The sequence below is a fragment of the Buteo buteo genome, chromosome 8, assembly GCF_964188355.1.
Source record: "Buteo buteo chromosome 8, bButBut1.hap1.1, whole genome shotgun sequence".
NCBI lineage: Eukaryota > Metazoa > Chordata > Aves > Accipitriformes > Accipitridae > Buteo > Buteo buteo.
In genome coordinates, this window is record NC_134178.1 from 19,501,291 (window position 1) to 19,525,348 (window position 24,058).

Consider the following 24,058-nt stretch of genomic DNA (forward strand, 5'->3'; position numbering starts at 1 on the left):
GAAAATATGCTTACTTCAAAGCTGAATACATGAAGCAAGTGAAAGTTTTGTGGAAGTTTTCTGATCTCCTGAAGTGTAGTTTCCAAATTTGTGAAACATTTCCAATAGTTTATTTCTCAGTGTATTTTTTTAAGGGGTGCAGGAAGCATATCTTTGTACAAACATTTGTATCATAAGGGTTTTCTGCATTTGAATATTATTTCAGATTAAATTATAATGCAAGTAAAATGAAATCCTGAGTAAGTCCATGTGGGTCTAATCAGGCGAAAGTACATTTGTTCAGCTTATTCAATTTTCAGAGTGAGTGCTGGAATTTATGGTCTGTGTTTTGGAGCACTGTTATTTTTGTGGAGTCCCTTATTTGAAATACAGACACATGTGAAACGTGAAAGACTAAATGAACTTCTTTCTTGGTAGTGGCTCCAAATTGCAGTTCCCCTTGAGCAGATAGGACTTCAGAAAATGCTTAGTGACAGTTTCTATAGATGAGCTTTGACGATGAACTTCATTTAATCTGAGATATAGTTAATATTGGTAATGGAAGTAAGAAATACCTGATTTATCTTCAGTTATGTATTCTCCAGGTTACTGTCCTAAGAAAGCAGTTTGCAGGCGGGATAGCTGTATCTTTGTGAGACAGTGGTGAGGCAGTTCTGATTACTCTGGACAAAATGTTGTGAGAAAGAACTTGGAGAAAACCACAAATCTGTAAATATTTGTGAAGAAAGATGTGATTTCTTTAGGAAGGAAACTTTTATCCTCTTTTATACTGACACTAAATATTGTGTTTGTATTTTAAAGCTATAGTCTATATAATGTATATCTCATGTACAAGAACAAAAATTACTAAAAAACATTGCTGCTTGGTTTAAAAGAAAAAAAAATGCAGTGTCATCTTAGAGCTACTTAGGTAATTGCTGTAGGTATCCTCTTTTAAAGGACCAAAACATGGAAATCTAAAACACTGAATGCACATTCCTGTGCTATTCTCAAACAAGAAATGTTACTGATCTGAATGTTTTTTTGCAGAAATGCTCTCTATAGCTTTGTTCCTCATGTTCAACTTCTAATTTATTTATTATTTTTTTTTAAGGTCGAGTTGTATTTTAGAACATCAGGTAGTCTGTTTCTAACTTGTAGATTTCCCAGACTTTTTTTGTATCCCTTTCACTACAAGACTAAACTATGCATGGTTTTCTTGTATTCTGGATGATGGAGTACAGCCAGCGTTTAGAATATGACCTTATATTACCACTTCACATTCTTGGTACTAAGAGCCTGAAGTTGATTTCATGAAAAGGGAAATCACAGCCATGTTTGTCTCTTGGGACATGCATACAACTGAATCTAGGCTCTTAGATTAATAAATTACCCTTTGGCTAGTTCCACAGTAAACTCAAGAATGCATAAATTGATTAGATTATTAAAAATGAGTTCCCAAGCCTGTTACTTTGTGACAGTTCTTGCATGGCCCTGAGGACAACTTCAACATAAAGTAGGTCATTTCATAAGCAGTGGAACTTGGAAGTAGTTGAATAGAGAACAACTATATTTGTTCAAGTATATTTTTGTAGATTTTATGCTACTGCTTAGATATGTTTTATACTGTGATCTACTCAACAAACATAACTAATGACTCAGTTAGTCACATATGTTCCTATTTGGCAGAAGGGTGGAAGGTTTCTTTAGGTGAAGCTTGTGAAACTAGTTCGGGTAGGTAATTTGATGATTTAAAATACGTATCATAGTCCATTTATATTGATGATTTCTTTCAAAACCTGAGGAAAAGGAAATGGTAACTTTCCAAATGTAGCTATTTTCACAAAGCTATCATTGCTTAATTTCATGCCTTCAGAACAGTACCCCATCTTTGGGCAGAAACTGCTGGCACAAGATCTGGTTCTTTCCCTGCCAGCTCTTTCTGAAATGTGTCATGCTTGAGATGAAATACAGTGTTTCGTCTCCATCATGACAAAACAACAAAAAAAAAGGTCAGACTTTGTTGTTTGGTTGTTTGTTTTGTGGGGGTTGTTTGTTTGTTTTTGGTTTTTAGGTGTTTTTTTTTTTTTTTCTTTTAATGTTTGCTTTTTTAAAAGAGTAGTCTGACTAAGGGCTGCTCCTGAAGATCCATGTCTGGTAGCTGAGCCTTTACTGCTGTCCTTTGGATGCTGGTACTGTAGCCAACACAGTGTTGTTTAAACACTCTCCTTGTGTATTAGTTGCCTTACACAGATCCTTGATCACATCAATATACAAAATGTCAGTGAAGGGGCTACAACCAGGAGAGCACTATGCCTTGCCTTCTTTCCACTGACGTGTGGTGTTGGAGGGATGGCAGCCTGCAGGAGAATCTAGAAAACCAGACCCAGGCTCTCTAGCTGCTTACAGTGTCCCACCTTCCTTCATATGGTGACACAGTGCTTCAGGCAACCCTTAAAGAGGGAATGGGGTGAATGAAATCTTGTATCATGCATAAAGGAGGAGATTCGCGCCCCCCCCCCCCCCCCCCCCCCCCCCCGAACTACTTCTGGCTGCCTGTTTTTTCCCCTCTTGGGAGGACAGCAGTCCTTATCATTTGTACATTATATGTTACTTTGAGACAAAAAAAACTGTTAACTTGATTAGGTATTATTCTGTCTCCCTGCTCTAATACTTAACCTTATTCCTGCAGAAATTTAATTTAAAAAAAACACAAACACACAAAAAAGGCAACACCTCCCCCCAAAACCCCCCAAAGCCAAAACTGTTAATTGCTTCTGGCGATGCTGTAGAGTGACAGGCGGATGTAGTCTGATCTTCTGTGTTTGTACTTGAACAGAGTAAAACTATGAATGGGCTTATGGTGGCATGGCAAGGTGGACTTTGCTGCCTCTCTGTGAATAACAATTTCTGCCTACAGAGAAATAGAAGCGCTTGTTGCATTTAAACCAGTAAGTGCTTAAGGTGGTCAGGGAAGCAGCTTAGAAGAGATTGTAGGTCCAACCCTGTTTACTCTGAGGTTTGACAGTATGAGCAGCTGGATATCCTCCATAATTACACAGGAGAGACTTTAGAGACCTGATGTGGTAAACAGAATTTGCCTGGCAGGGCTAAGATTTTTGGTTTGGTTTTCTTAGTGCATGCAAATTTATTTGTGTTATAAAATAAAGGACTTGAAAGGCAGTGAGGAGAATGTGGTTGACCATGCAGCCTTATTTCTGCTTCCACAGGCTTCTGCCTTTCCCATGTGCAGGGGAAAGCACTCAGAGAAAGCCAGTGTGCAAGTGTTCAATTAAGTCTGCGTTAATGCACGGAGCCCTGTGTGTGAATTAGGGTTGAGCAGGCTACCTCACATCTAGCAGTTTTTCTGAATGCTTTAATTACAAGGTAAGTGGCAGTCTACCATGGAATTCCAGATAAAAGCACGTTAGGGATTTTAAAGAGAAGAGATCATGTACATACGAAGCTTTGTGTGGGCAAACCAACACAACTGGCCACTGTGCTAAAATCAGCTCATGTTTCTACCACTCTCAATACCAAAAGCACTTGGGATACTATACCAGGATTTTGTATATACCCTGCTCACAGAGAAGTGCAGTGACTGCATGCTCTCATGGCCAGGAGTGTAACCACAGCAACATCTTGATCTCTTCTCCCTCTCTGCCCCTATCTCCTCCCCCCGTCTGTGGATAGTTTCATCATCACATACACCAACCTGTTTTTTTGTTGGTTTTTCTTTTCCATAGGAAAGAATCAGTAATGAAGGAAACTAGTTTGACTGTTGAAATGTATGCTGGCTTTGCATGCCTGAAGGAAAAAATGAAGAGGTTTAAAAGAAGCTTAGGAGAAGAGGACACAGCATTTGCCTCTTAGCATGGGACTTAAGAGTTGCAGCGTGGGCAGACAGATTGGAAATGGGAACTAACAGGATGCCAGGATGAGTAAATTGGAGAAGCAAGAGTTGGGGTGAAAGGAGTGGAAATAGTAGGTGAGTTTCATGGCAGGAAACTCCTGAACAGCAGCTCTGTTTGTAATAGTGAAGCAGCTGAGATGTTGGAAGGGAGGAGGAGGATTTGTCATGTAGGTCCTAAGAAATAGTTTTAAGAGCAATATGTGAAACTCCTAGATGAGGCTGAGGGTTGACTCGGGTAGCTAGTGAGGCTGCAGCCATTAAAAACTGAAGGATGTTATGGATGGATGCTAGGTGATGTGGCTGAAGATAAGAAGTATTATGTCTTTGGAAACTTGTCCTCAGGGTTGCATTAAAAGAAATTATTCTCTGCCTAGTTTGGAAGACACTCAGCCTGGGGTTATTTATTTCCACTAAGTAATTGGGTGTGGTTTTGCTTTTAAGAATTGATTACTTCTGTGTTCTTTTAAACTGCGGGGTTAAAAGGGTTCTCTCTTCCCAAGTGGCAGCTGGAAATTAGTGCAAATACTTAAGATGTTATGCTGATTAAGTTGCAGCAGCAGATACTGGTGGGACTTGTGGTACAGGGGCAGAGCTGTTCCTTCTTGGTTGCCTTGCTCTTTCTCAGGTTGGCCCGTGAGAGTGAATTTGGAAACTGCGCCAATGCAGCTGGTGCTGGGTTTGACTCTCCTTTCATAATTCTCTTTGAGCAAGTGAAGGAGTTGCTTGGATTACAGAGAACGACAGGAAAAGTTGGGATGCCACCTAGCCCTGTAGCTTTACTTTTGTGTGTAGAAGTGCCTGCGTGGTTGAGAAAGGCAGGGGCGAGTGGCTGAGCTTGGTCAGGCATGACACGGCATAGCTGAAGCAGCAGAGATGTGGCAGAGAAGGAAAGGTGTTACTGCTGACCGTGGGAGCGTGCTGGACTGGAGAGGTGATGGTTCCTGGCCAGGGGGCTGCCACAGGGAGAGCCTCAGGCCAGCGTTAGGCAACTCCGTGTAAACATGCAAGAGGAAAAGTGGAAGAGACTAGGATGTGGTGGTTGGGAGATTGCCAGCATGAGCAGTATACAGTTCATCTCTTGTGAAACACAACAGCTGCTGTTGGCAGATTTTGGACCTCTGGGGCTCTCTGGAGTAGTCAACTTGACCACACATGGCATGGTTTTGTGTTGGTGTGTTAAAATCTTTCCAAAGCTTGCACAGCTTCTGTTCTCTGCCTTGCGTGGTGATTTGGTGCAGGGGTTATGCCCATGCCTCTAACAACTCCGTGTCTGCGCAAGAGGACTGCGGAGCTGATGTACCAGAGGTTTACTGTGCTTTATGGTTATAAATGGGGGCTGTTTCACCTGTTTAGCCTGCAGGTCTAATCAAGGCTAGAGAAGGTGCACAGAAATCAAGGGTTAAAAATCATAACTTGGGCCAGCAGTTGCTGAAGAAACAGGCAAAAAATTAGGATAGCCAGTTGAAGTGAGTGGGAGCATAAAGGTAATAAGCATCCATAGTTGCATGTGTTAAGTGTGTGCAATTTAATGTTTGATTTTTTCCTTATTTGTAAATAACGGAGTTCAAGGGATGGTGATTCCTGCTTCTCATGTCCTAATTCTGAGTTTAAATCCTAATCAATGAACATTCAAAATTACCGTATACCAAAACCCTCTATAGTAATGTAGAAAAGTAGTTGTAAAAACCAGTAATGAACTAGAATATTTTTATGTGAGATGTATAATAGCTTGAATCTGCGTATAGCTGTCTATTTTCCAGATACAGACTGCAAGACTGAGAACAGAGCATTTCATTCAGGGTTGGCTGTGCTTCTGTCATTGCTGCTCATGTGATAGATAGCACTACTGCTGCAGTTGATCTGGGACAACAGGGGCTCTGCAGCATTGCTGCTTCTGAAGTCGTAGATTCGAAAGCTTGCAGAGACACTGCACAGACACACAGAAATAATTATTGTATACTTCCTCTGTGTGGACATGCCAAATGGTTGAAAATGAGTGCAGTGTCTGCTTGTTAATGGCTCTTCAGTAACATATCTATGCAAAATACTGGGAAGCAGCTGATCTTTTGGGTTTTTTTCTGTGGTTTTAACATGTAGGTTGCTTTCTGCCCTCTGATGGGAAAACCCTCAAAAGGTTTTTATTTATTTATTGAAAGATATACTCTAGAAAGGAATAGAAATCGCTTTGATCCAACTATAATTTGTTAATCTGGAACTGAAGGCTTTTTTCATAGTTGAAGCATTGTTTAGCTACCCTTCAGATATGCTTGCTGTCAAAGGACAGCATGCTTGCTTATGTTTTCCATAAGCAGTTTTAAGACCACAGTCTTCCTAAACACTGGTTATTAAATCTGTGCATTCTTTTGTGCTTGCAGTAACTGTTTGCGGACTGCTTCACTGAAGTGATAAAAAATTTTCTTTGTCCATTTAAAGGACAGAGGTAAACAATTACTTGGGTCACATCTGTGATTTTTGTTTACAATTTTAAAAAGAAAATTGTCTGATAATTTCTGTGGACAGTTCTCAATGTTAAAGTAACATCAATTTTTGTAAGTGTAGAATATTCAGTGTACAAAGTTGCATGGTCCAGCTGGGAGGAAACTTGTCACAGACCAACTTGTTTGGTTGCTTTTTTTCCTTTTTTGGGGGAAGGTGGGGCAGGAGAGCAGGCAGTGAGAGTCTGGATGTAATCAAACTGTTTCCTAGTTTGAGTTATCTTCCCTTTTCTTTAAGTACATCAAAGCATCCAAATGATTCAAGTTGCTAAAGATGCAACTGCTAAAACCACCCCAGTTTTTGTTCTGTTTACAGCAGGAATTTCTTCTTTGTTTCTTTTATCTATATTAATATTCCTTTCTAGTGTTTCTGTGGTCAGTCTTGCATTTAGTTTTTAAGACACATATTGTCACTGACTGCCTGAGACAGATTTCAAGTAGAATGCCAGCTCATAAATACCTGTCAGATCTGGGGTGCATTAGCACCAGTTCTTCAGTGGCACATTGCAGAGAGACTGGACAGTGTGCTTTTGGAGCGACTGAGTAGCCTTTTATCATTGTGAGAGTAGTGAGTTGAACATTACATTTGAATTCAAGCTGGCTTCAAAGCCTTCTGTGCCAGGTGCTGAAGCTTATGGTAAAAGGAAGATCTAGAAACCAAACGTGTGATCTAATTTAAGCTAAGATGTCATGAGTTGGTACAGCAAAGAACTGAAGGATTAAGGAAAAAGAATAGAAGGAAATGATAAAAAGAAAATGTGTCCACTTAGACTGATACAGCGTTTGGTGGCAGTTAAACTAATACACAACTCTGATTTGGAACAGTCAGAATTCAAACTCATGTGGGATGCACTTTGGAGAAAAATACTAAGGTGTTTAATTAAAAATGGCAATTGATTATGTGTTTATTTTGCACCTTTAATTTTAAACAATTTTTTTTTTGCCTTTTGCCCATGTTCTCTGCTGTTCCAAATTGTTGGCGAAAACAGATACCAATTCCTGATTTTGGTTTACATTCTTTAGTGTAAGACGCTGTTTCTTTTTGCATGCACATGTCTGTGTGTGCATGTGTGTGTTCCATTTAATGGTTTCCATTGATGGAGCATACTTAGACCACTTGTTACTCTGAAACTGAATCTTGTTCTCTTCCCTGTGATGATTCTGCTTTTGAAATATACAGGAAAAGATCCTTAAGTTCAAGCAGAAGTAAGAATAAATCTGTACCAGTAATTCCAATCATATACATTATGATAGTACTTCAAGATTTATATATACTTATTTCTGTTGTTATTGTTATTTTAATTGTGTAATAAAAAATGCAGAAGTAAATTGAAAGAGCTCCACTAACCTCCTAATCGCCAGCTAATCTTGTAAACCTTTCAAAAATCTGTTTGAAAATATCATAAAAGAAGCAATATTCTGAATGGTCAGAGTTACTCTAGAAGATTAGGGGTATAATGAATAATACCAAGAGGTGAAATACTATGCTTTTGAATCCAGATGTCTTTTAGTATCAGAGCTGACTATGTCTTACATGATTATGCTCAAGTATTACTTCAAGATTGCATCAAGACGTACAGAGTTTGTTTGCTTCTGCTAAGCATGTATGACTGGGTGGAAAAACCTATTTATATAATCATATATCAGGGATTGATTTAAAAAAAAAAAAGTATCTCTCAGAGATTTCAGTTGCGTTTTATGCTGGTATTTCAGCGCTGGCAGAGGAGAGGCCTCCAGAGAGGCTGTGGAGTCTCCATCCTTGAGATATTCAAAAGCTGTCTGGACACAGTCCTGGGCAGCCAGCTCTAGGTGGCCCTGCTGGAGCAGGGGAGTGGGGCCAGACAGCCTCCAGAAGTCCCTTCCAACCTCAGTCAGTCTGTGATTCTATGTGGATCAGGGCAATCATCAAAGATGGCTAGCGTCGGTCACAGGACGTGTTTCCAGGTGCCATTGCGGTGGCTGAGTAGCAGTATCCTTGTTAGGTAGGCATTTCCCGTTTTAACAGAGAAACCTCTAGTTGTGGGTAGGCTACTTGGAGAAGCACCCTTGGGGTCACAGTTGTTCAGTCTCAACACTCAGCAGCTCAGTCTCATTTACCTATTTGTGTGATAAACTAAGACGTTCACAAATTTTAAATTTCTGAAAGTGGTTGTAAACTGCAGCCAGGCTGGGCCTTCTAAACAGACTATTCTTGGAGTTGAGCGCTTCCTCTGTGCAGGATACGTGATCTCGTCATTGCTCTTTGACTATTCTTTGAAGCCCTTCCAGTTCATCCAAGTCCTCCTGAACTGCTGCCCCTGCCGCTGGGCCTGGTGTCCCAGGAAGGGCCTCACCTCTGCCACGCACCCAGGAGCCGTGCCTCCTCCTTGACCACAGCATGCTGTGGGGAGCTCATGGCTCATGTTGGCCGTCATCTGCTGGCCCAGCCGGCCCTTCCTGAAATGGTCTCCGTGTCCTACGTGAGCGGCCGGTGCTTCCTGTGCATTAGAGGCCTGGGGATGTGCCCGCCTGTGCCGGCCATGCCCAAAGGCCTCTTGGCTGATCTTCCTTCCACAGGCGGGGGGGGTGGCTGTGGTGGTGGCCTGTCCGCTTCTTTCTCTGCTTTATCTTTGTTTTTTCCCAGATTTGTTTCAAAATAATCCCCAATCTCCTGTTATGTAACACATACTCAACTAGTTTGTTGTAACACTGTCACCATTGTATCATCAACACCTTTGTATGCAGACAGATCAAAATGCCCTTTCTTTTATTAAGCACATTTACATCTTAGTCCTAAATCCGTGTGTCATCAGACTTGGTAGTGGTAAACATGAATGTAAACAAGATTACATTAAATCTGAGTAGCCTGAGTGCTGAGGCTTTTTAGATTTCTGTTTCTGAAGTCGATTTATAAGAAAGCTTAGTAATGAAAACAGATGTTAATGAAGATCTAGCTGTAATTTTTGATTGCCAGTTAAAATTTTCAGGTTACATTGACCTCTGTTTCTTCCACCACTTCTTTTAAAATATATTAAAGGAATTACTCTGCAGCAAGTTATGATAACGTTGAAAGTTTGGATCTCCTGTAACCTTCTAGAGCTACTTGCTCTGACTCTTTAGAATGAGCTGTGCTCATTAGGGACACTATAAATAAATATGAGGCTCATTTTTCTGTGCCACTAAGTAGGTCCCACTTCAATTCAGAGCAAATACCTTATGTAAGTCTGGTGAGGGGAACTTCCCTCAGCGCATACACGTTGCTGGCATTAACCTATTGGTAATGAAATTCAAGGCCTGTTTTCCCTTGTGAAGAGTGGACAGAGCTTTGTGTGAGCTGTCAAAGGAAATTAGGAGTTTAGTAACTGATGTAGAAACAGAAGAAGAGGCTTCTTTGTATTTCTTCATCCTTGTGTGCTTTTGACAAATACTGTTAACTACTTAGAATTTGGTCCACTGTACTAAGCAGAAGTTAAAATGGTGGTTTTGGGAAATATCAAAAATAAAAATAATATATTAAGTTTTTCCCCTCTAACTTTATTGTTTCAGTAAGGTTCTATGGTAATAGTTCGCTCTTACTCATTAGAAATTCACGTCAGGAAAGCAACTAAGTGTGTCTCTGTTCTCACAGATCAGAATCCTATTCTCTATTGTTTTAAGGCTGTGTACATGTTCCTGTGGATGTATAAATTGCTTTGAGGTTTTTTTCTTAGTTTCCTTTTTTTAACATTCCAGTCCAACCGTTGTGAAATTTTTTTTAGTTGTCTTCATTTAAGACATTTACTTCCTCTGTATGTGACAAGTGACACTTAACCCTGAGGAATGTCAAAATATCCCCGATAAGAACGCGTCAGTGACACTGTGATAGATCAAGCACATGGTTTGTGATGGCATCCAGTATTACATAATCATGGGTTGTAATTATTCATATGTGATGTCTGCAGATGTATGAACTTGGAAGAGTGCAGCGTGACGATGCTAAAGGCAGCATCCAAAGAAAATCAAATCTTTCTCTTGCATCGTGCTTGTTAGCTGTTGAGGCAGCTATGGTGCCTTGTGGTGTCATATATACACAGCCGTTGAGGTGTGAAATATCCCTGCCACCGTGACATCCTAATCCATTTTGGCAGTGCTGTGACAAGAGTTAAGAGCATGAGCATGTGCAGACCTGTTTGGTGGAACTGAGGGGACCCAAGGGAAAAGATAAAGAGATTGAAGAGGAAAGGGGAGCTTTCCTTGAATTTGCAACCTTGCTGTTTCAGTTTAGAGTTCGGTGTTTGAAGCACTGATGGAACAGGGGGAGCAGCAAGTTCCTCTGGAGCCGCTCTCTGCAAGTGGTGTAAAAATGGCGGTATATTTGTAAAGTGGACGATGACCATCAGCTCTGGTGACCTGCTGACAAAAAGAACGAAGTAAAGCTACAATCTTCTGAGTGCAGGAAACTTTCACTTCTAAGTTTTCAGTTGAGAAAGGGTTCACTTCAAGAAAGCCCACATGTGCTAGGTTAACATAGAGGGTTGCATCTGAAGCCCCTGTGCACACTTCAACCATCTGTTGTAGTGAGCTCTGATGGTGCTGTTGAAGCTGGCAAAAATATATCAGATGGCTTCTGTGAAGTGCTTATTTAAAGCAAGAGGTATCTGATTAAAATGCTGGTTTTTAATGGAAGGGCAGGTTGATGTTCAATCTCTTTAGCATAAAGTGCATTGTTCAAGTAGTATTTCTTTCTGTAGTCATTTCCTTGGCATTGTTATTGTACCTGGCCTTGTTTTGTGCATTAAGCTGTAAATATAGTTCAATTTTACAATTATAGTAGCCCCTTCCTGTCTCTTAATGAAAGTAAGAAGTTCTTCCCAAGTATTTCCAATCATGCTTTGTTTATTTTCTGTTATTACCATGCCTGTAGACCAGGCCATGTTCATTCGAAGACTACTGATGTCAAATCTGAAAAGCCTGTACTGTTGTTTATTAGTGTCTTTTAAAGTTTGAAACTTCTACTTGAGCTGCAATTAAATAGCCTGCTTCCTTCACTTTTGCCACAGTTACATTTTAAACCCTCAGTCAGGGGAATGCCAGGAGGCACTGGCCCACTGGGATGCTGTGAGCTTGGGTGAGATACGTGATCGAGGTGAATCCTTTTCCTTTGCAGCAGGGCTGTCGAGGTGCTTATGGTGGTTTTTGAAGCATTGGTTTTGGGCTCCCAGAATTCACCCAATCTTGAACCAACTCTCTTTAGTTGGGATTATGTTCCTTTTCTGCAGGGTGTTTTTGGACTGTCGCCAACTACTTATTTTTCATCAGGCTTGATCCTATTTCTGTTTTTCTTTTCCACTGTTAGGTATGAGTAGGCTGTAGTTTTTAGTCCACCTAAATCCTCAGATCTGACATTCAGAAATTGGTAAGGATTGCTTGAGGAAAGGCAAAGGAAAACTAGTATCTTCTGAGTTTGATATTAGGGCTGATAGATTGCTGATTTGAAAAATCAAAAGGAAGAGCAATAGCCTGTGTTAGCAACTACTGTGGTGCAATGACAGTTGGGAGTGCAAAGTGAAGCAACAGGGGCTGAGGATCCACGCTGGGCGTGCTTTGCAGGCTTTGCTTTGGTTAGCTCTAGTCTGGTGGCATGGACTAACCACCTGTTGGGTGTGCTCCAGGAGAACGAATTTCCTGTTAAGTTTTATCCATAAGGAATGCGGTTTGCGTGCTCTGAAATCCTTTCACAGCATGAACCACAGTGTAGTGCAAGGCAATGTGCTCCCAGTGAATCGAAATGTGCATGTAGAAGGTGACTGGGAGGTGGGTCTGCACAAAAGGTCAGTGGCTAAGACCTGTCCTTGGCAAAAGAGGCCAGATAAGCCATTACTGACAGCAAAATTAAAAAAGGGGAGTGGGATAAAGGGACTGAGGGAGATAAAAAGCCACATATGTGACTTGATCAAAGTTGTTGCTTGCCAATAAATTAGTCATCCAGTTTGCTAGTTGGATGATTGTGGGTGTAGAGGTGTATTGCAGTGTTAAGAGCAGGTAGGATTTTGATCTCAGCAATTTAGGAAAGTTGGAAATAGGTTTATATTGGTGACGGTAAACCTAAATATGGTAACTGATTCAACAGAATGTAATACTATGTAGACTGCAGTGGGAAAGAATTATGGTATTTGTTAAAATGATTGAGATAAACATAAAAGCATGCTATTAATTTTTTAGATGCATGGAAATTAGGCCCATTATATGGAGTTTTGCAAGGGGAGCAATAGCCTAGACATCGAGGAGAGGTTATCTAAGTCAATTGTGAAACCTGTTTAGCTGATCTTTAGCTTAAGCAAGTATAACTGACCAAGTTATATTTTGACAGCCAGCTGTTACAACCATCATATGAGCTGGCAGCCACATGTTCTTACTGATGAACAAAGAACAACTTTCCAGGTAAGTGTACGTACTCATACCGTGAACTAAATACATTACGCAGCAGAAAAGGGAGAAGATAGGAAAATGAGTATTGTATTGGGATACCCATGTTACAAACACGTGTAACAGTATTGCATGACCCAGAGTGCATACTTGTGATAACATTTGTCTTTTTTATACTTTTAATGCTAGGTCTACCCTGAATTACAAATCACCAATGTTGTTGAAGCCAACCAGCCAGTTACGATCCAGAACTGGTGCAAGAAGGGGTGGAAGCAGTGCAATGGTCACCCGCATATCGTGGTTCCCTACAGGTGTTTGGGTGAGTGACTGAGTTTCAATCTTTTTTTTTCCTGCTCTTTGGATTTTCAGTCACTTCATGAAAAAGATAGAGAATCTACATAAATATCTTTTACATCTTTGTATTATATTTTCTGAGGTGGGTTTTGTCCAATTGTTCAGTGTTTTGGAACTGCATTAACTAGACAGAAAATACTCCTGCTCTTCACAATACTATTTTCATGAGTGACTGCAAACCAGGATTCTGCTTACTTGTCATTATCTATTCTCTCCCCTCTTTTCCTCCCATATAGACACGCATGTGTTCACACAGTTCACAGTTTATTTGTTCATAAGCTATCCATCGTTTCCTTAAATAAATACTCCCCCCCCTTATGTTTTTTTAATATGTAGTACTTGGTCTCTTATTGTGAAAGACAATGGGAATCTGTTTTTATTGAAAGCAAGCAAAAGCTAGAATATAAATTCCGTTGTTTCTTTCTGCAGCTTTATTTTTGTAGAAGGTGCTTGCTATTCTCTCCTGTGTCCTTGGTGTTTTGAATCAATTCACCAATTTAAAAGGGAGGTTCAGTCCTTCATATTTTGTTAACCTTTACTTCTGTCAGCGTTCAGAAAGCAGAATCATATTAATTTGTTCTTTTCATTAACATTCTATGCATAACATTTTCTTAAGATTATTCCATGAGCTATTTAAATATGTTGCTTTACCACTGCCATTTGAATTGTGATAAATTGGCTGCCTAGTTTCATGTTTAAATGCTGGAATTCAGAGTTGGAACTTGCTTTTTGTCCTGGTTTTGGCTGGAATAGAGTTAATTTTCTTCCTAGTAGCTGGTATAGTGTTATGTTTTGGGTTCAGTAGGAGAATAATGTTGATAACACACCAATGTTGTCAGTTGTTGCTAAGTAGTGTTTATAGTAAGCCAAGGATTTTTCAGCTTCTCATGCCCAGCCAGTGAGAAGGCTGGAGGGGCACAAGAAGTTGGCACAGGATACAGCTGACCCAAACTGGCCAAAGGGATACTCCATACCATGTGATATCGTGCCCAGAATATAAACTGGGGGGAGTTGGCCAGGTGTGTGGCAGATCGCTGCTCGGGAACTAACTGGGCATTGGTCAGCAAGTGGTGGGCAATTGCATTGTGCATCACTTGTTTTGTATATTCCAGTTCTTTTGTTATTATTGTCATTTTTATTATTATTATCATTATTATTTTCTTCCTTTCTGTCCTATTAAACTGTTCTTATTTCAACCCACGAGTTTTACTTTTTTTTTCCCCCGATTCTCTGCCCCATCCCACTGGGTGGGGGCAAAGTGAGCAAGTGGCTGTGTGGTACTTAGTTGCTGGCTGGGGTTAAACCACTACACTTTTCTACTAAGCCAGGGCAGCTAAAATGTGTGGAAAGCAACTCAGGCTAGTTATTCCATGAAATAAATAATGAAAGAAATCCAGAAAATATGCAATCTTTGTAGAATTTTTGTTCATTTGTGTAGAATAGGTAAAACACATAGCACACCGTCTGATGCCCAGGCAGTGAGTGTGCCAACTTAACAAAGATAGGACTGCAGAGTAACTAACAAGCATGGTACTACTATGGTCAAAGGTGCCAAAAAACAGGTGTGCAAGATCTGTACTAAGAAATATCAGGGAAATTTTACTGTAAAGTTTCTAGATCTGATGTTTGTTTGTATGGATATGAAATAGGTGTTTCTAGACCTGCAGTATTTCATTGTTGATACTACTGTAGGTAAGAATGCCTAGTTTATTCTGAGCAAAAGTGTTCAAGGAGAACCCAAATTCAAGACTTTTGGTGGGGGGAAGGACCTGCCTCTATAATATGAATCCTGACTGCGGGAAGGAACCTGCTACTTTTTGTGTGTTTTCCAGACTTCTAGGTGAGTTGAGTTGGTCACTTTCACCAAAAATTTTAATGCTGAAAGGGACATGCTCTTCTGCCCACTTGTTGCTGTGTTTTCTTTAGTTTTCCATAGTTGAGATGAAAATACCAGCTGTTGATATACTTGCACAGCCAGATAAGCAACTTGTTAGAGGTGGGGCAGAACTGCAGTCTCACCTACCTTCATCATGATATATTTCATCAGATTCCATGCAAAGTGCACTTGCACTAATTAGAGATGTGGCAGAAGAAGATCAGATGAGTGGAACTATAAAAATGTAATTTTTATTATTTATTGTATTGTCATCATAAGCAAAGCTCTGTATTATGATCAGGGAACTATTATGCTCAGGACTCTCTATACTTATGTAGATTTGGTCAGTGCCCTGAAGAACTTTCAACCTAATTTAAGATAAAAGACAATGTCATCACAAGAGCAAATGAATATAAATTGGCCATGAATAAATTTAATCTGGAAATTATAAAGAAGTTTCTGCAAGAGTAAGGAGCTCCAACAGTCTTCTGGTAAAAGGAATAAGAAGTCTAGTAATTTAGAAGGAAGTTCATAGATTTATGAACAGGACTATATGCAGTTCCCTGCAGGAGTGAGGAACTGGACTTGGACTTTTAAGGCATCTTTCCTGAGTTGCAGTTTTGAATGAAAAATTATCGAGAGTTGAATGACTGCTATCTTAGGTAGCCAGGTAAGCTTTGCTTGCTGGAGACAAAAATTTTAAAAGACATTTAAGCACCTCGTGCCCATTTAATGCTTTGCCCTTGGCTCCTGTTTTCTGTTTTAAAATTCTCCTATATGGTATTTTTTGTCTGATTTCCTTGTAATTGAGGCTTATGCACTTGTCTGCCAGTGTTTGTGTTTGTCATTCTCCTATCCTGCCATTCATCTTTTGACCCTGGCTGGAATAAAAGTAATAGAAACAAAAGCTTTAGATACTGATGTTCCCAAGAGTTTACCGAGGGAAGGGTGGCCACACAATTACTTCCACTGGAGAAGAAATGGTGAACGTGGCCATTATCTATCATTTCCTCTATCGACCAGCTTTCTGCTCGTTGTGTAAGGTTAAAATTGGACTTTCCTCCATGTGGTGAAAGTGCATTACAGGAGGAGGCTGGAGGAATGGGTCACTTTCCCACATGTGAGGCTGGGAGTACAACCCATCATGGGAAGTCCGGCTTGCTTAGTACGCAGCAGCAGGATGTTTATCTCTTGCTAGTAGCTCACGTTGTCCTCTCCTGTTGGCTTGCTGCCTTCATAGTGGTGAAGCTGGTCATGAGATGAACAGATCCTCTGAAAAGAGCAGAACAGAAGTCTTGAAGGGGAAAAAAAGAAAAGTGTCATTTGGCATTTTTAACAAAGACTGTTCATTTACTTTTCCTGTTGGACACCTACCCTTTTAATTTATTATTTTGATTTTTCTGTAGTCTAAAAGTTGTGGTCAGATACCTTGAATACTCTTGCTGCTTTGTATGTAGACTGGAGACAGGGAGTTGATTGAATTCGGTCTGTCAGTTCCTCATGGCTTTGACAGATTATCTTTTTTAATAATTTTATGCAATACCTTGTTGAGGTTTTGGTGTTTTGTTTTTTTTTTTTTTATTTTGGTAGCTAATCTTGTAGCCTGCACAAGCCGCTCAGTATGAGGATACTGATTTTATTAATTATCACCATAAGCAGTATGACGTCTGTCTCGGAGTACTTTTTCCAAAATCTTATTTGTTAAGGAGTCCTGAGAACTTTTTTTTTTCCTTTGTCTCCTGGTAATACTTCTTCAGTGTTAAAAGATAAATTTTTTAAAAGTTGGATCTTGCCTGTCAGCTCTGCATGTACCTCAGCTATTCTTGGTGTGGTAGCTGCTAGCAGGCAATTTCAGAAGTCAAGCATCGGCAGTGCCTATTCCTCAGTACTGTTAGTGCAAGTAGATCACCATTAAATCTATTGACTCTGGTAAAATTAAGATGCCAAAAGAAAGTTTGGCAGTGGGCAGCTGATTGCAGAGTTGAGTCTGCTGTGAGAATCACTTTCAGTATCTTTAGTCAGCTTATGGTTTCTTCTATCTTGACATTTGTTTTCCACAGAGGTGAGAAACAGCGAGTGACAGAAATGTGTCTGCATTCAGGCTAGAGCATCTTCACGGTCCATTTGCATCCCAGTCTTCAGCCAAGGCTTTGGGACACGTAGAGAGCATATCACTACAGCACTTGGCTGCTGCATGAGTTTTTTCTCTTTAAGGCGCATGCATGATGGTAGTTACTGTAGCTATTTGTAGCAGTATACTTTAGTAATATCGATCAGATTTATTACATCACACAGCTTCATATTTTCTTACGCGGATGCAACTAAAGCATAAAAGCAGTAATTTAAATAAGGCAAAATGAAAGCGCCTTATTTGAGTCAGCCATGTGTCTTTGTAGTGACCACATAAAGATGCCCCCCAGAAATGTTCTAACTGAACCCAAAGAAGATAAGCATTACTGATTTTATTTAATTTTAAGATATGATTTTGTGCCTGTGTGCAGGGCTTGGCAATGTTCTTGAAACTGCAAGCTTTGCGAAAATGTTCTTGTGCAATAAATCTGATTTACCGACGTATTCATTGCATGCTTCCAGGGGCACAGGGGATTACTGTACAGTTTCAGTTCATTGAAGAGGGGAAACTTCTTGTGAAAAGAAGATTGTTGAGTAAATTTTAGTTACCTTTCTGAACACACTGAAGGCATTTGCCTTAAAACTGTCTTTATTTTTATCTTCCTGCTTTCAGAAAATGACATCTTCCAGTGTGTGCTTACTATGGCTTGAAGCTCTGTTAGCCACTTAACGACAGAAATAGGAATCTAGGCAGATACTTAGGTCTCTTGAATAATGGTGTCAGACTACTGTCTTCAAGGGGAAAAAAAAAATCTGGGATTTGAGGCGGGGGGGTTAGTAATACAAGGACTAAAGGGTTAAATTATCCTATTTGAGTGAAGAGTGTGCTGCTTAACATAGAGCCATGAATGTGTTTGGGTGCTCAGGCAAAGATGAGCCATGAGATATGCTGGTGGAAGACTGAAGATCTGCAGCACTTCCCATGGTGTTGGGTGTGCATGCTGGCATCCTCACACCTGCAGCGTGCAAAAGCGGGTGCTTTTAAGACTGAGCACTCCAAAATGGTGACAGTAAGCTTGCTGTGGGGCACTGCTGCAGGGTTTCATCAGGCTGTGCCAAGAAGCCCATGATTTCCACTTTTGTTTTATGGAAACTATTCTTGAAAAATATCTGGCTGCAAACCTGGCCTTGTTAATGTTGGAGGGAGATCTGCCACCAGCTGCAGCAGGAGGGTGGGATTTCTGCCTGTGCTGGGGCAGTATGGGCAATAAGTAGTTCTGGTTTTCTCTCTTCTCTCTTCACTTCTTGCCTGAGGAAAAGCAGCTGGTGAATTTGTACAGTGTGGGCTGTGAAATGAGGTAATTCACTCTGTGTTCCCGGCTGGCAGTGGAACGGGCATCTTTGTCCCAGTGCCACGATTCTTTGAATACCTTCAATAAACGTATGGCTATACTTTCCTGAATAGATGACATTTCGTTTACTGTTGGTGAAATACACCCCAGCCTAGCTGCTCATTGTGCACCGTAGCCCTGGAGAGAGAGGTGAAGCTAAATTATGCAGATGTTCATGGATCAGTATGTGGACATGGCAGACAAACTCTGAGGTGCGGTAAAGGGAAATTACCAGGGCATTGATTAACTGTACTGTGTAAAGTGCTTGCTTGCATACTCATATATGACTCTGTTTCATTATCCTGTTAATGTATGCTGCCAAGCACTATACTCAGACAGTGTTTGAAGGATCCAGATGTATTGGAATATCATTATGTGTGTAGCCTCTGTCAGTCAAAACATGATTACTTGCAATCATTTGTTCATAAACAAGTGGATTAGGTTATATGACAAGTATATTTTACTGTTTGGTTATGTAGTGAAAAGCTGGCTTCTGTTTCTGGTTTTAACAAAAACATCTTTGAAAATATTTATTAACTTGTCATAACAGCTTGTAAAGTTAACCACTTGTGGATATCAGAAGAAAAGGCATACTCAAGTTTTGATACGCATGCCTAGCCAATTATACCAAAGAAAACACCAAGGTTATGCCTGGAATTAATCATTTAAATAGAGATATATGTAATGGACAGTTCTTTTGGTTCATCTGGTAGTTTACCTGTGATTTTGATTGTGGGATTTTTTCACACAGCCATGTAAAATGCCTGTTTACTTCTACTATATGGTATGTGCTCTTTTTTTTTTTTTTTTTCCCCTCAGCTCACTGTCTAGTGTATCTGTTTCTGATTGCAATGGCAAAACTTCTCTTCCAGATACTTTGGAAGTGCTTTCCATTGGCTTTTCCATGCAGTGCCTAATCAACAGAATGACATTAAATAATTATCTTGGAGTTTTCCTGTCCCTACTAGTTTAGCTATCCCCCTCCAGCTTGCCTCAGTCTCGACTCAGCCATGCGAGTGATGCAGACAAGCTCACACCACATTCTTTTCCTAAAATAAAAAAATGCACTTAGTTTCAGCCTACACAACTACATCATGTCTAGTTTTTCTGACAGTGCTAGCTGACAAGAAGGAGAGGATCACCAAAAATACTGACAATCTGAATGGCTTAGTGAGGAGACCACGGGTAGAGAAATACTAGGCGCAATGAAAGGCATAACCGTTCATTGGGAGAAATATTTCATCTCTCTTTGCTCCTTCACAGACAATATTTCTGCCCACTAGTGGTATTTTTGGTATAGCGCTGGTGGGCGGATGAGAAAGCCCTGCCTACACAGGCTAGGCACATTTTTTGGTGAAACTGCAGGTACTGCAGGGATAATGAGGTGTCCTAATACACTGGATTCTTTCCACTGCAGCAAAGCCTTGGCAGGTGCTCCCTAGCCAGGTCCCTGCCCAGGTCCAAAACTGTGCTTGGCTGCACACTGATAGCTCTTCTGTGTTGTGCTGGCAGTCAGAGTTTTCTCCTGTTTCTGCATCCTCTTGGCTGAGCTAATTGTGGCAAGCTTCTAGGGCCCCAATTCTTGCAGTGTATTTTTATATGCACTTCTGTGCAGCAATGTAATTAAGAGCATGTCCTGATGTGCTTCATTGAATAGAAGTGGTTTTCTGTTATACCTGAAGTCTGTTGGCCCAAATTTTATGGTCAGCTTCTGTAATAGAGAAAAAAGTGGCTGTTAGGCATCAGTTGGGTTACTGATCATTAGTACAAACAATAACGAGTTTATCTTTTTATTATAATTCTAAGCAGCTGTATTGTCTCATGGTTTATAACTGTGTCTTTCCAAATATTTTCTTCACAGAGCAAGACTGTATAAACCATTAAAGTGGCCTTTGGTGTGTTTCAGGGGACAAAATATCATCAGTTGGAGGAAGAGGTGGGGAGTGGGCAGAGAAATCCTGAATGAGATTGCCCACCGGTAGCATGAAAACTTCCTCAGGCAGTTATGGATCTGTTTCTGGAAGCTTCCACCTCCTCACTTGAGCCAAACATAGGTTCAGCTGTTGGTTTAGCCAAATCCTAGCTGAAAGCATGGAAACTTTGAAGCGAAGAGATCAAGCAAAATTAGCATTCTGGTGATGGCCAGAATGTACCTTTATGTAAATGTAAAACATCTCATTTTTGTATAATAAGCCCAGAAGAAGAAATAAATCTGAACTTGCGTATTTCTGTGCATTTTTAGGGTATACATATGTTTTACTTGTTTGGTGACTGCAGTAGGGTTTTAATAAGAAAAGGATTTGTGGAACAGGTCACAACACAAAAACTTTGAGATCTTGAACATAATAGTTCTGCTGATCTACTCCTAAAGCAGTAAAAGAATTCCTTATAGGTAAACATTGAAAATGAGAGGTTTCTTTGTCTGTTTACAATGGACAAAGGAAACCAGAACAGGTGGTGTATGCACTTCAGGAACAGCTCACAGGAAGCGGCCACGGATATGTGAAAGTCTTCATAACTCTCTGTTAAGGACAGCATTACAAATTGTAGTAAATACTGTTTCTATTATTATTATTTTTTAATGTTTAGAAGCTTGGAAAGATAAATCACTTTTCTGCTTGAATGGCCAATGCTAACAGCACTGAAGTTTTCTGTCTCTTCTAACTGTCCAGGCTATCCGAGTGTGGGTATTGGCTTTGTGTGGCAAGGTTTTGGTAGTGGGGGGGGTTACAGGGGTGGCTTCTGTAAGAAGCTGCTGGAAGCTTCCCCTGTGTTCGAGAGAGAGCGAGCCCATACCAGCCGGCTCTAAGACGGTCCCGCCGCCGGCTAAGGCTGAGCCAATCAGCGATAGTGGTAACGCCTCTGTGATAACATTTTTAAGAAGGAAAAAAAAGTTGGGACAGACGGAAACAGCCGCCGGAGAGAGGAGTGAGAACATGTAAGAGAAACAGCCCTGTGGACACCAAGGTCAGTGAAGAAGGAGGGGGAGGAGATGCTCCAGGCTCCGGAGCAGAGATTCCCCTGCAGCCCATGGGGAAGACCCTGGTGAGGCAGGCTGTCCCCCTGCAGCCCAGGGAGGTCCACGGTGGAGCAGATCTCCACCTGCAGCCTGTGGAGGACCCCACACCAGAGCAGGTGGGTGCCCGAAGGAGGCTGTGACCCCGTGGGAACCCCTAGCTGGAGCAGGCTCCTGGCAGGACCTGCGGATCTGTGGAGAGAGGATCCCACGCTGGAGCAGGTTTTCTGGCAGGACTTGTGACCCTGTGGGGGACCCACGCTGGAGCAGTGTGCTCCTGAAGGACTGCACGCCGTGGAAGGGACCCATGCTGGAGCAGCTCGTGAAGAACTGCAGCCCATGGGAAGGACCCACGTTGGAGAAGTTCGTGGAGGACTGTCTCCCGTGGGAGGGACCCCACACTGGAGCAGGGGAAGAGTGTGATGAGTCCTCCCCCTGAGGAGGATGAGGTGGCAGAAAATAATGTGTGATGAAATGACCATAAACCCCATCCCCCTGTGCTGCTGGGGCGTTGGTAGAGAATCCAGGAGTGAAGTTGTGCCCAGGAAGAAGGGAGGGGTGGTGGGAAGGTGTTCTGAGATTTGGGTTTATTTCTCATTACCTTACTCTGGTTGATTTGTAATAAGTTGAGTTAATTTTTCCCCAAGCTGAGTCTGTTTTGCCCATGACAGTAATTGGTGAGTGATCTCTCCTGTCCTTATCTTGACCCACAAGCTCTGTTATATTTTCTCTTGCCTGTCCAGCTGAGGAGGGGGAGTGATAGAACGGCTTTGGTGGGCACCTGGTATCCAGCCAGGGTTAACCCATCTCAGTGTGTCAGGGATTAAAAGCAGCATGTTCCTGCTTTTTCTGCAGTGCTTTACATAAAACGAGTTAACCACAAAAAGTGCTGAAAGAGCATTAGTAAGGTTAAAAAGAGCTCAAAAATTAGGAAAGGGGGAAGCTAACGTAGCCTCCTGACCGTAATTCTACCCTTCCTGTGCAAGAGGTACCAGGGAGGCTGCAGTTGTGGGGCAGCCCCATCTGCCTGCCTTGTCCCGCTGTGTGCGCCTGAACGAGCTATTCGGTGTTTTCTTCTGACCTCCTGGCTCAGCCTCTCCCACAGCCTTAGTTACAGCTTGCCACTCAAATCTTGCCTGAAGACAAAACTAATTTTCCTCTCAGAAGTTTCCCTAACCTTACCCGAGCACTTCGGAGACACAGGTTTAGTTTTGTAAAGGTCATGAGGGTGAGGAGTGTCATCCCTAGTTTGTAGTTGGAAGGCTGGAGAAAGGCTGGGGAGAAGCTTCAAAACCAAAAATATCTGTTGGTAGTTGGGCTCCAAATTGTGAAGTGCTTGAAACAGCGCGTGCGTGTACGTGTGCACACAAGGATTCTTTATGAAGCATATTTGGTTTTGATAGATGTGTGCATTCAGACGCACACAACCTGAGTGATGCGTAAAGCCACTGCATAAGTTTCATAGCTTGTTCATTGTATGCATCTAGCTTTTGCAACAGACAAACGAGGAACTTTTCATCCAAGCATCTTTGTAGTGCACAGAGCTGATTCATCCTTTTTTTTTTTGTGTGTGTGTGTGTGTTGCCTTCAACATAGAGTACTTTAGTTAGCAGAATTCTCCCATTGCAAAATTAAGTGTCTTGTTTGCTTAACCTTTTAGGAAGGAAGGATGGGGAGAGGGAGAGGAAGGAAGTGTACATCTTACCACATGTCATTAAATTGATTTGCATATGAAGCATCTTCCCACAGATTTCTATGACCTAACTGAAAGCAGTGGTAAGATCTCATGCTAAATACATTGTGGTCTCAGGGGAGGATTGAATGTTGCCAACAGATTTAATGCAGTTGTTAACTGCAAAGGAAGAGTCAGTGATGGGAATTACTGGATATTTCTAAAAAGGTGCTAGGGAAGATCCTGGAAATGCATTTCACTAAGCCTGTTTGGGGTAGGGGGTGGTGCTTTTTTGCAGTGTTGAACACCTAGGAATATTGAACTTGTCAGTGAGTATGATATTCAGCAAGAGACTCTTTCAGGTTGTTTTTTTTTTTAAAGGAGTAGTTAGACAAATGGATAGCGTGTCTACTTTGATTTTTCAGAAGGAATTTAACAAGGTCCATTACCAGAAGCTATTAAAGAAATTAATCTACCATGGAATAGAAGAGAAAACTCCTCTGTGGCTAAATAAGAAGAAAGATAAAAAAAGGCAGGAATTAATGGTCCATCCTCAAGGTGGAGAAAGGTCACCAGTAGAATCTCAAGGGATCAGTTCTTGTGCCTGTGACATTCAAAATATTTGTGGCTTGGAAAAGAGGGTAAATTGTGAGGTGACCCATTTGATGATGACACTAAATTGTTCAAGGTAGAATTGATAAAGGCAAACCATGAAGAATTTCAGATGAGTCTTTGATATTGATTGACTGGAGGTAAAATGACAGGCAAAAATTGATTTAGTAAAGACAGTGTACATGGGAGAAGCAGAAAATAAATTAATCTTTTATTAGTGTATGCAGTGAAACTGTGAGTAGCCTCTAACTTCTCAGGACTGAGACCTTGGGTATTAATAGCCCTGTGGAAACATA

General features: G+C 41.1%; 1 protein-coding gene across 4 annotated transcripts in view; it reads left to right on the forward strand.

Moving 5' to 3' along the window:
* Window positions 1-24,058, forward strand: part of APP (amyloid beta precursor protein) — a 234,430-nt gene that overhangs the window by 61,536 nt on the left and 148,836 nt on the right. For all 4 annotated transcript variants that reach the window (XM_075033881.1, XM_075033883.1, XM_075033879.1 and 1 more), the window contains exon 3: window positions 12,961-13,090. In XM_075033881.1, the coding sequence (XP_074889982.1) occupies window positions 12,961-13,090 (130 nt within the window). The remainder of the gene's footprint in view (window positions 1-12,960; window positions 13,091-24,058) is intronic.